The 13,181-nt window shown below is 35.8% G+C and overlaps 1 protein-coding gene across 4 annotated transcripts in view; it reads right to left on the bottom strand.

Moving 5' to 3' along the window:
* The window catches only part of SPINK5 (serine peptidase inhibitor Kazal type 5), an 84,268-nt gene extending 71,697 nt beyond the window's left edge, over positions 1–12,571 (bottom strand). For 2 of the 4 annotated variants that reach the window (XM_043913196.1, XM_043913197.1), the window contains exons 1-4: positions 12,396–12,570; positions 11,073–11,098; positions 7,187–7,314; positions 4,798–4,870 (exon numbers count right to left, since the gene is read on the bottom strand). In XM_043913196.1, the coding sequence (XP_043769131.1) occupies positions 4,798–4,870; positions 7,187–7,314; positions 11,073–11,098; positions 12,396–12,450 (282 nt within the window). In that variant the 5' untranslated portion in view covers positions 12,451–12,570. Of the gene's footprint in view, positions 1–4,797; positions 4,871–7,186; positions 7,315–11,072; positions 11,099–12,395 lie in introns of all 4 variants that reach the window. The other 2 variants (XM_043913199.1, XM_043913198.1) reach the window with 2 other exon arrangements.
* Positions 12,572–13,181: the final 610 nt, after the last annotated feature.

The following is a 13,181-nucleotide window of genomic DNA, read 5'->3' as shown; positions in this document are numbered from 1 at the left end:
TTTTTTCATCCAGTTTGATACATGAAAGTGAAAGTCACTCAGTCGTGTCCAACTCTTTGCAACCCCATGGACTACACAGTCCATGGAATTCTCCAGGCCAGAATACTAGAGTGGGTAGCCTTTCCCTTCTCCAGGGGATCTTCCCAACCCAGGGATCCAACCCAGGTCTCCCACATTGTAGGTGGATTCTTCACCAGCTGAGCCACAAGGGAAACCCAAGAATACTGGAGTGGGTAGCCTATCCCTTTTCCAGGGGATCTACCCTACCCAGGAATTAAAATGGGGTCTCCTGCATTGCAGGCAGATTCTTTATCAACTGAGCTGTCAGGGAAGCCCAGTAATTTGATACAATTTAAGCCATTTTTTCTTCAAATAGCTTTTCTATCCAGTCTCCCTCTTTTATTTCTGACATCCCTGTTTCACATGTATTGATATACTTGTCTCAAGGATTCTGTGACTCTGTACATTTTTGGTCAATATTTTTTTCCTTCTGTACTACTTCTGTTAAACTTTATTAATCTATCTACAAGTTTCCTAATTTTTTAACATTTGCTTTTATTTATTTATTTGGCTGTGCCCAGCCCCAGCTGGAGCACACAGGATCTTCGATCTTCATTGCAGCATGAGGGATCTTTAGTTGTGGTACGCGGATCCTACTTTCAGCATGAGGATTCTTGGTCGCAGCATACAGACTCTCAGCCACAGCAGGTGGGATGTAGCTCCCAGACCAGGGATTGAACCAGGGCCCCCGGCACTGGGAGCACAGATCCCCAGCCACTGGACCACCAGAGAAGTCTCCTACTAATTCTTTTTTAATGTGGTCTCAGAGCTGCTTCTCCCTAGATCTGTGTAATTTAGCAGCAGGCCAGTGATTGGACACAGTTTATGCACAAACTTCTCAAAACCAGTAAAGTTTTCATCCTCCACAGAAGGACTTATGTATGTATGGAAGAATATTAAAAACTCAGGCTATTTTTATATCTTCCTCAGCATTTGCTTTTCTTGGGGATATTCTTGTGTCTTTTAAGTGCTTGCACATAGCTTCATGATTGCCCAGGACTTTGTGGATTGCTTAGTCCCTTTTTGCCTCTGCTACCCCTTTATGAAGACTTAGCCAGAAATATGCTTACTGCTACAACCCTAAGATCATTCTCCTTACTGGAGTAACCAAAAATATCTCTGGATATGACAGTTGCCCATAACTCCAAATTAAATAAACCCCTTTCAACATTGGCGATGCAGTTACTGATCCACATAGTCTTCTCTTCTTTGGTAGACCCTTCATATCAACCAAGCCATGGGAATGAGATGTGATTATCATTAAGCAAGAGGACCATAGACTCCCATCATTCTTACCCAAAGTTCAACAGTTTTTCAAACATAACTGATTATCAGATTAACATAGGCTGCTGGTCAATTTCTAGAGTGCTAACGTGGTTATTTTATTCAATTTTGTGTAGCATTATTGTTGTTCCTTGGGGAGGGAATTTGCTGAACTCCTGATTCAATAGTTTGAAGTGCCACCCCTCAGGGTAATTTTACACTGATTCTCAACCACATGAGAATAATTAGAATGGAAAAGTACAGACTCATTTCACTTATAAAAATAGCTTAAAATTTTCTAAATATTAACAATGTAAATTCAATAGTGTACTAAAAATGCAATGTGATTAGTACGATTTACTCTGAGAAAATAATGATTTGATATTAGTGTGGTTATCCAGAAATATATTATATTAATTGATTGAAAGAGAAAAATTGTAAAATTATTTCCATAGTTGCCAAGAAGGCATGTGATAATGATTAAAACATATTCAGAAGAATAAAAACAGAAAGGAACTTCTAAACTTTAACTAAAGTTTACAGAAAAAAATACCTATAGTAAACATTATATATAATGGAGAAACTTTATAGATATACGGCATTTAAGATAGGCCAAGAAATGGCAGTTTGAAGTTCATTATTATTGCTATTGTTGAACTAATGTATGAACTCTAGATTGTTGCCAATGATATAAGGAAAGAAAAAGAAATAAAGAAGTAACAAAATTGAAAAGGAAGTTGTAGAACTTCTATTATTTGCAGATGATGTGATCAACTTCCAAGAAAAAGACAAGAGAATTAACATGTAAAAAATAATAATTAACAAGGTATCATAAAGGTTTTTAATATAAAATCAACTTATAGAAATCAATAGAATTTGTCTATGCCAACAATAATCAGGTATAAATACCATAAACAACAAAAATACCACTCAAATGAGCAGTAAAATTGCCAATTTCCTAGGTCTTAGCAAAAACATAAAAATACCTATGGAGAATATTTTATGGATCTCATAAGATATACAAAAATTACATGAATTAATGATATAATATACTATGCCTTTGGCGTGGCCAAGTTACTATTGTAAAAAGTCAATTTTATGCAAATTAATTTATAAATTCTCTGTAACCTGAACCATTTGAGTTCCCAAACTCAAGTTTAATTTTTTTATAAACTTAGTAAATTTTTTATTTCAAATATTTATGTGGAAAATATACTACCTGTGCATAGGTAAGTCAACTTTGAAAAAGTGAGAAAGGGGAATTGCCTTATTAGTTATTAAAGAAATGAACTAGTATGAACAAAAAAGGAACTTAGAAACACATACATGTAACCCTACTTAATATACTAGAAAGCTGGAAACCTAAATCAATGAGAAATACTGAATGAATGAACTGATCAATTAAAAAACAAAAGTTTCTACATAGACCAAAGATATTAGTGATTAGAAATTATGGAAGTTCAGAAAACTTGGGTGGAAGGAATGGAAATCATGAAAAGGAGTCAAATTGAAATATTGGTTGTAGGCAAAACCAACAAGTCTTGTTGATGGAATGGATATCAGAATTATAAGGTTAAAGAATGACAGATACACTAATGAAGAATAGATTGATGATGCAAGAGAGAGGATGTCTCTAGGAGAAACTTTCTTGAACAGGTAGAGCATCTTATTCTGAAAGTAAGAGTCAGGGTTAATTTTTGATGGTAGAAATCTAAGCAGAGAGAGTAGATTGTTTTCTTTTATAATAAGGAGGAAAATAACAACAATAAAATTGTATAGTTGCATTAGTCTATTCACAGACATGTAAAAATCTAGACAGAAATTACTTTAAGGTACACAGCCAAATATTAACTGCCTTAATTTATAGGTAAATCATTTCCTAGGTAGCAAAATATGTAACCATAAGAACTTTATTGAGAGGTCAAAATTATAATTCAGGCATAAAATGATAACAGAGAAATATAATGTCTCAATATTCTAGATTTTCTTAATTTTATTTTAAAGTTCAGCAAATGTATGTCTATATATGAAAACATATCACTAGTAATGTTTTAAAACAGGATTAAAAATGATATGTGTGTGTGTGTGTGTGTGTGTGTGTGTGTGTGTGTGTGTGGTGTATTTGGGGGATTTTTGTCACTTACTTGTATTTTGTATTTTTTTAAACACCATTGATATATAGGCTTTTCATGAAGAAAAAAGAGGAGGGGGAGGAGAAGTAGAATGGATTTTACATTGTAAGCCTCTCTCTAAATGTGACAAAGAAAGGCAGATTTGAAAAATACAAGTAAACTTTTCTGACCCTCACAGATTTGGGGAGCAAAAAAGCAGCCCCCTTTTCCTCAGCATTTATAATTATTCATCAGTTACATGGTGACTGTGTTATTGTTTTAAAAGTGAGACCGTTTGAGCCCAGGCAAAGACTTTGGTTGACTAGGTCTACTGTGGAAGCTGAGGTGCTCAGACAGTCCTGAGTAACACTGACAAGGAAGATGTTAGCTTGGTTAGACCAGGGATATTAAGGTAATTTGGGTGTGCCTTCCTTGACTGATCATTTTAGTTATGTGTCAGAGGCATAAGAGGAGGAAGAGAAAGAAGATATTGGAGAAGAAGCTACATGGGAGACCTGGAATAATATGACTAGTTGTCAGAACACCTTGTGATAGCCCCAGCTTCATCAGTACCTTATTGTGAGATGTTGTAGGCCAGTCAGAGACTTTGCCCAATCAGGGCTTAGAATTTTTATTTTTTTATACAAATAAAAATTTTTATATAATGAAAAAATTATGTATAAAGGGAAGTGGTTGTGTACTGGATTGCATCTGTATAGTTTTTTTCATTTTATTTAATTTAAAAAAATTTTTTTACCACAGAACAGTTTTCTCCAACAAATATTAGCCTGAATCCCAATTTGCAAAATAGATATAAACAAGCCAGTCTACTTGAATTACAGGAAATCTCCAAGTATTAGAAAATACGTTCAGAGAAAAAGAGAAAGGAAATGAGGCACATGCTGCTAACACATGTTAAACACTGTAGCTGACCTTTTAAATTTAGATTCTCATTTGATCCATGTTCCATATCAAAAGTGAATAAACTGAGACCCAGAGATACATAAATTGTCCAAATTCTGAGACTTGAACTTAGTTCTATAGTCCCATGAAGGCGTTGCTGGAACCAAGACAGGATAGTAGGAATAAGAAATGACTGCAAGGCAGTCATCACACTGGTTTACTCCACCTCTTAGCATCTGTTAGTGCCCGGAATGTTTTCAGACAGTTGGTCATGGGTTGGGCCTATGGACAAGCTGTACCAGATATTTAGTCCACCCCTGGACTAAGCCCTGTTCCCTCCCTTCTAAGTAGCTGGCTTCACAACAGGTGATGACCTAGTAATTAGGAAATAAACAGATCTGAATAGAGTTGAATGTGATCTCCAAAGCAAATATGACAAGTTGACTCAAAATAGTCTCACCTTTCCTGGGGCAGTAGCCCTGGAGGCTCTTGTTAAAAGCCTGGACCTTTTCTGGGATTTTGCTTCTTTTTCCCTGGAAGATAAGAAAGAATAGAATATCTCAGAAATGCTTGCCCAATTTTTAGGACTAATATCATATGTGGTAAACTGAATTTTGGCTATTCTCAGCCCATTCTAGCTTGTCAGAAATGAAAGTATGTCCAGAAATGACCACAGGTACCACAGACTTCTCCTCAGTACTGAAATACATCCATCTTAAATGTATTCCTATTGAAGGCAACAATCTCTATTGTTAACTGCACAACACACTACCCACCTTAAATACTGCCAACATCCAGGTGGTCACCAGCTCCAAAAGCCATTTGTACTATTTTTAGAATGCTCTCTTTGAAAGACTATATTCACATCAACCCCAAATCTACCCACCTGTCTTGGTCTTAGGTTCCAGCCTCTTAAGGACCCACAGAACAAACTGAGCAATTTAAAGAAAACCTTAATGCCTCATACAGTCTCCTTCTTTCCAGGTTAAGAAACCAAATTTATCTCAATATAATTTACATAGGTAATATAATAATTGACTGAGTGACTTCAAAGTGATAAATAACCTGCCTTGCATATCTAAAGGCATTGTATTTTTATTTTTCAATAAATTTATTCTACTCATAGTTTCAGTCTCCTATCAAAACATCCTATGTTAACAAGTAGAAAACTCTTTAGTAAGTAATATATCTACTGGTTTACATTCGGCTTTCAAAAGACTAAGGATTCTTCAGCTTGCCCTGGGAGTCTCCCCTCCCTAAATTTTGCCCTGCCTTCCTTCATCTTCCAAAGTGTCTTCATTAGAAGCATATGGGATAAGAGCTTTGTTATCCCGATATTAATAACTATGTCAGATAAAATCCCTTGACACATTACCATTTATAACATACTTATCTTCAATGGGTTAGCTTAGTGTTGTCTTGGTACCAGCGTTGAAGTTTTGATGGTTAGAAACTGAGAATGAATTCCCTGTTCAAAAGTAAATTAAGTTTCTTTGATTTGAGGATTTTCCTTTTCCAACCCAAACTTTTTTTGGGTGTCACTGGAGAGAAGGAAATCAAGTTAGGAAGCATTGCAAAGATGTCAGTAAACTTCCAGGATATTAATTCTGAGTTGCAGGCAGTTGGAAGCCGCAGTTGATTCTAGAGTCCTTTCATGCCAGCATAACCCTAGATGTCTGAAGCCCTATGGCAGCTCCCAGAGTCAGGGTATATCCTGCTTCTCCTGCTTGGCTCCCACATCACTCTCAGGGGTACAGCAGTGTCAGGTCTTAACAGGCCCAAGAATCCTTTTCTCCCAGGGTCAGAAAACTCAACTTGGAACTACATCCTCAAAAGACTATTGAGTGTTGGTGGGAATGCAAACTAGTACAGCCACTATGGAAAACAGTGTGGAGATTCCTTAAAAAACTGGAAATAGAACTGCCATATGACCCAGCAATACCACTTCTGGGCATACACACTGAGGAAACCAGATCTGAAAGAGACACGTGCACCCCAATGTTCATCGCAGCACTGTTTATAATAGCCAGGACATGGAAGCAACCTAGATGCCCATCAGCAGATGAATGGATAAGGAAGCTGTGGTACATATACACCATGGAATTTTACTCAGCCGTCAAAAAGAATTCATTTGAACCAGTCCTAATGAGATGGATGAAACTGGAGCCCCTTATACAGAGTGAAGTAAGCCAGAAAGATAAAGAACATTACAGCATACTAACACATATATATGGAATTTAGAAAGATGGTAACGATAACCCTATATGCAAAACAGAAAAAGAGACACAGAAATACAGAACAGACTTTTGAACTCTGTGGGAGAAGGTGAGGGTGGGATGTTTCAAAAGAACAGCATGTATACTATCTATGGTGAAACAGATCACCAGCCCAGGTGGGATGCACGAGACAAGTGCTCCGGCCTGGTGCACTGGGAAGACCCAGAGGAATCGGGTGGAGAGGGAGATGGGAGGGGGGATCGGGATGGGGAATAAGTGTAAATCTATGGCTGATTCATATCAATGTATGACAAAACCCACTGAAATGTTGTGAAGTAATTAGCCTCCAACTAATAAAAAAATTAAAAAAAAAAAAAAGACTATTGAGTACTACCTAAAGTATTGATACGGAGCCCTCTGAGATATTTTGGAACACCATGAGTGATTATTAAAATCTTTCTGGGTGGGTGACATTTATCCAACTTTACTTGACAAGAAGTATCATCTGCTGAGCATTATTATTTACCCACTTAGATTCAGAAAACTATACGTGACAGAAAATAAAGATAATATATTGAATTCACAGAATAGTGGTAATTCAAAACACTTGAAAGAAAGATAAACTTTACTCACAATATCATTTTGCACATAGCACATTTGTTGACAAACATTGTTCCATCAGGACTTTGAGAAAGTTTTTTATCTTGGGAACAGAACAGTTTTCCATTTTTCATCAATGCTCGAAATTCACTGCATGTTTCCTTAGGAAAATATGAAAAAAGTGTTTACAGAAATCTCATCACAGCAAGTTTTACCTTCTAAGAACAGTGTTATTTCATAACCACTACCCTCTTTGTATGGAAGACATTCACTCAACTTGATACAGATAATACAAATAAAAGTAATGAATCTGGATTGTCTGTTGGAAATTGAAAATTCACCTAAAAGCATTCATCTAAAACCATTAGCAAAATGGAAAGAACAAAGGAGTTGGAGTCAAAAAACCTGAGCCTATATGACAGGTTTCTCATTTATAAGTCCCATAGTCATGGCAAATGATATTCTCAAAGGCCCACTTAGAAGTATACATGCTTCATAAATTTTGTGTGGATTAAATATCGTAAGCATGTAAATCCCTCAAAGAGGGCCTGATACTTTGTAGATATTCAATAATTAGGTTCTCTACCTCACCTCTTCTTCCTGCTTAGTATAGTTGTTGTTATTGCCATGCTTATTATTGGAATATGCTAAGCTCATACATATAAAAATGTCTAATATCATAGTTCAATAATAACTATCATTGAAAGGCATATGTAAAGGTTGCTGAGAAGGTTAATTCAGTATATTTAATGAAGGCCTGCTGTATGACACTCAGGTTTTTTCTAGGAGCTTAGTATCAATGGTACGTTTGCACTACCTAGTAAAGCCCTGATTTAAAATATTACATTACCTACCTACTAGTTTAGGAAATTCACTGGTCTATATTTTGTTTTGACTTTGAAAAAAGGCTTCAATATTCTTGTAACAGAATAAATAAGTAATTAAATCAAGCCTTTGACCCAATGCTGACAAATGCACCTCTTCCAAAGGATTGATTATAGAATTCTATTCAACCTCCCATATCTTTATAGTAATCAGTCAGTCAGTCAACAAACACTTACTATGAGGATACTATACTCTTCTAAGTGTCATGGATATAGCAGTAAATAAGGCAGAAGGATCCTTGGCCTAAATGGTGTTTACCATCTAATGGATAACGATATACCTAACCCAGCACCCTACACTTGGGAGGCAGGTAATAGCACTTGCAGAATGAAGAATGCTTAACGGTGAAGAAGAAAACATAATTTCAGAGGCCAGCCCTGGGAAATTTTGCTAAGGGTAACATACAAACAAATCTGTAAGATTGTCATCACCAACCAGTGATTTTATCTGAGTAGCACAACAGCAATTTATGGCAGTAGACTGACAACTAGGTCTCTTGAGATCCAGGTCTGGTCTCCGATTCTGTAGTATTTTATGCTGATATTGCCAGTTACTGCTTAACTGGCCGGATATAACTGAACCTATAAAGTCCAGGTAAAAATCCTGTCATGGCATGAGAGAAGAGCCTGGTGTCTTTGTAATAGAGATATATTTCTGTGAGGCAGGTCTTAAAGAACATACTAAAAACAAAAATTCATGAAGAATGAAGTTTTAAATAGGTTCTATTAGTCAACTGAAAAAGAACACTATCAACCAAAATAATTCCTGAATTGGATTTCTCCAATATCACAATTAGACAAATTCTTAAATCTGAGAAAAACCCACTTCCTGTTTTTTTTTTTTTTTACACAAATGGACAGCAGAGTCCCAGAGAATAGGTTTAGAAATTTGTTCACAGTTTGTAATCAGTAAAGATGGAACTCAGTGCTATTTTTCTGAATTATGAGTTTATCCAGTGTATTCTGTTGGGCAAGAGGAAAAGTCCATAAAAATTGAAAGAAACAGTTGCATTTTTCTCTGGGAAAAGTGAAATAACTTCCCAATGACCATGATAGATAGGGTTGAAACAGGAACAGGTCTGGACCATAAAGGGTCCTGAGGTGGTGAGATGACTTCTCTGCAACTGTTTACTCATGATGTAATTTCCAGTCTTTGGCTCATTTTTATTTTGTTTGTTGCTCTGTTTTCTCCACTTATCTCAGAAGAACTGGAGCCCTGTAGGGCCAAGCTCTTTCTGTTTTCTTTCACTGGCTGTGATATCTGTTTCATTGTCTTCCATTGTTCCTCCCCAGGCATCAAAATAAACCCCCAGGAGTTGGCATCATCCCTGCTCTATGTTAAAGCACCAACAAGGCTGACGTGGCTTCTGGGATGACAAATGTAAGTATTTGATAAAGATCCTTGTAGATCACTCTGGTGCTTTTCTGTGCTGCTCTGGCTCATGTTTGTAACATTCAACATGTTTTTATGGTACTAGAAAGACCTCGAGCTACCGAACTCAGAAACTAATAAAAAAGGAAGGAAAAAAAAAATTCAGCATTGTAAGGAAGAGAAAATCAATAGTTTTCATTTCTGACAAAATATTCAGACTATGATCTGAATTATTTCCAGATAAATAATCACTTGTCATATTCTTTTTGCTTTTGTCAGCATAAGAGGTGGCTAAATTTCTGTTTTAAAAATGCTTTTCAGTGAAATAAGAATTTAACACTATGAGAAATATCAGTGCAAAATTTAAAGTATGCACTGGAAACTACCACCCATTATAAGAGACTCTGAAAAAAGAAACGTATTTCTTCATGAACAGTGAGATTTACACAATACCCTTCTTTTTAAGTATAAAATATCCAAACAAGCATGCTCTTTGATTCTCAAAAATCCAGTCTTTTTTCCTACCCTATCATCCCACTCTACTTATGCAATGGGAGTTTCTGAACCTCTTTAATCAGCAAACTTCAATAAAAGAGACTATAATGGAATTCTCTAGAATATTCCTGTAAGAAGTTTCTCTTTTTAAAAAAAGTTAACAATAAAATACAGCAAGAGTATTTTAATCATGTTTATGAGTTTTGGTATAGAAAACAATCTTTGTACTGTTTTATTCTTTTAATGTTCATGATCTTTAAGAGACATAGTAAATATTAGCTACATAACCAGAAATATTTCAAATCTGAAATAATGGCACAGTTGTGCACTTGAGTGTGTATGTGTGTGTATAATTGGCTCTCTCAATATGGCTTTCAAATATATTTAAAAAAACACTTAATTTCTATAGAAATTAAACACAGGTGCTTCTGCTCAGTCTGCCGTGAGTTGCAAGTATCTTCATTATTCACTTCTTCTGCATCTTATGCTATCCTTGTTCTAAGGCTATCTTCTCAGAGGAAACTTACCTGACTGACTATCTCTATTGAGAAGAACTGATACCATTTCCATCCAGAGAAATTCCTATCTTCTATCCTTCTAGCTCTAATCATTACTTAATGTACTGTATATTTTGCTAAGTTACTTATTAACTTGTCTTTTTCTTCCCTTACAATGTAAGCTCCATGATGGGAGGATTCTTCCTTGTTTTTATATTCCTGGCACCTCAAACAGGATCTGACATACAAAAGATGCTCAGTATATGTGTACTGAATGAACTATATACACTGAATATATACAAGATATAGACAACTCCTTTTTGCATAGTGATCACAAGAAAACCTATTTCAGCTTTCTGTGTGTGTCTTGACTTTTTCAGCTGTTAAGCTGAACAAGAGTAATTCACTAATGTGTGTTTGTGGAATTGTAAAGCATTCCTTTAGTGTGATAGACCACCTCTTGCCAACCTCTGTTATCATTAATGCATCAACGTGTGTGTGTGTGTGATTTATGCCTTGATTCATAAAGACCTGTTTCTGTGTTTTTAACAAAGCTATTAGTGCCCATTAGTATAATATGTCTGTATTATTAATATGAAGGTGTTGGTCACAGAACATTTTTCTTCAGGGATCTTGGAATGAATTCAATGAACAGAAAAAGCAGGACTAACCTGATTTACGTCTTCACTGGCAGCATCTGGGACAAAAATACAGAAACCAAAGTTAAGGGAATGTACAACATTTGATAAGTAAAACGAACAATCCACTGAGTGTAGTATCTTGCTTATTTTAACAACAATATATTTTAAAACCACAAATTGATTTGAACACATTAAAATGCACCGTGGCAAATAAAGTGAGGGCATTGCACCAGCAGTATATACAATAACAAAGATCTCTCACTCACAAAGTGCCAATTTCTTCAAAAAATAATATTCATATACTTTCTGACCCCCTCAAAATATTTAACTTCTTAAAAAATCCTTTCAGAACAAAGTATTGTAGGCTTCTTTTAAAATTATAACACACATATCCAATATAGCAATCACAGTTTTAAGGAATAATGTAGCATAAAGTTTATATCCTATATACATAAAAGTAAATTTTCTGGATTCTGATAATACTGTCTCCACAGCCACAAAATTTAGAGATCTGGTGAATATTATGATTAATTAAAATCACAGACTAATACGCTCTCTCATTGACAGACTTTTTTTTGGTACCAAGACACTCATTTTAGGAAAGTGGGTATCGTTTGTGTGTAACAGTCTCCTCACTCTCCATCTCTGAAGTTTCCTTTTAAAATATGTAAACACTTCATAGCAAGTTAAGTCTAGGTAATCTGTGTTCCCTTCAAATCCAGATAGCAAAAGCAAAAACCTATCTCCCGCCACCCATAGAAGTCCCTTACCATGTAGAAGAAATATTTTCAATTCATTTAGGATTTGAAAACACAAAAATAAAATTTGCTAGAAAGCATACTGGTTTAAAACCAGATGGTTGAATTTTATTTTTTAATGCTTTATTTATAAGTAGAGTAATAAAGTATACATATTAAGTACATCTAAGTTTTAAATATCTGTTGTATACATAATTCATATAATTTTGTTACATACATTTAATATTCTAAATATGTATAATATATATATAATTCATATCACTATGAACTTATATGTTTGGTGAGGGGAATATGGAGAAGACTCTATTAGCTTTTCAGAATTAATGTTGAATTAATGGAAGAATTTCTGATGAATAAAAATTCAGATGATCTCAAACTACATGTCCTTTTTAAAGATACCCTAGTTATAAAGTTGCATATGTAATTCTTCAAAACTCTAAGTCTGGCAAGATAGTTCAGGGCTTTGTATACACATGCATGTACACACACACACACACACACACACACACACTGAGGAGGGAGGGAGGGAGAGAAGTCCCTGCCTAGAGCTTTGGAATATGTGGCAAGGGGCTTGGATTACAGGCAAATTGCTCACCTTGTATGAGACAAACAGCCAGGGTCAGAAGCATTGGCACTGCGGTTATCTTCATGTTGATGATGATGTAAGTTGGTTACCAGTCTGCTCCTTGCATTGCTCACCAGCTGGTGCTCTAAGACTGAAGCCGTGGAGATGCAGCTCACTTTTATAATATCACTGTGGGTGACACCCACAACAGCCAACACTGCAAAACCAGTTGTTCAAGGTCATGCTAAACTTAATATACCACATCAATTTAGTTTCCATCTTTTAGGATCCTGTCAAGGTGGCAGATTTGCACAGAAGCTATTTCTAAAGTAGTTCTAATGTGTTTTCAAGATACCTGCCCTAGAAGGCAAGAGATTATGTCCAAAACTCAAAGTTTAACGCTCCAGAGTCCAATATGAGAACTGAATTTCTCACCAACACTAGACACATTTCCTCATACACAAACATGTTTCTAATTCAGCTCCCTTCGTAAGTGAGAAGGGAGGGGAAAATAAGGCAGATGAGTTGTCCTACAAGTCAGGTAAAGATTTAAAGACATCTGGAGAAAGCTGCTCAGAGCAAGAGCACCTAGGGTTCCTTTTGCTTCCATCTGCATCTGTCCTAGAGTGTTTCAATTCAGTGTCACAGACTCACATATAAGTTATAAAATGACCCTAAGGGATAACTATCAAAATTCAAACACTGAAGACATGGGGAAACAGAAACAGAAGAAGCTATAAGTTTCCCAAAAGCACACCACTGAGATGGAAGAGAAGACCACAATTTCAACATTTTTTCAACTCCATCTGCTGCTTC

Source organism: Cervus elaphus, chromosome 9 (assembly GCF_910594005.1).
Source record: "Cervus elaphus chromosome 9, mCerEla1.1, whole genome shotgun sequence".
Taxonomy (NCBI): domain Eukaryota; kingdom Metazoa; phylum Chordata; class Mammalia; order Artiodactyla; family Cervidae; genus Cervus; species Cervus elaphus.
The sequence above is the reverse complement of the archived record's forward strand: the minus strand, read 5'-3'. Positions and strand labels throughout refer to the sequence as shown.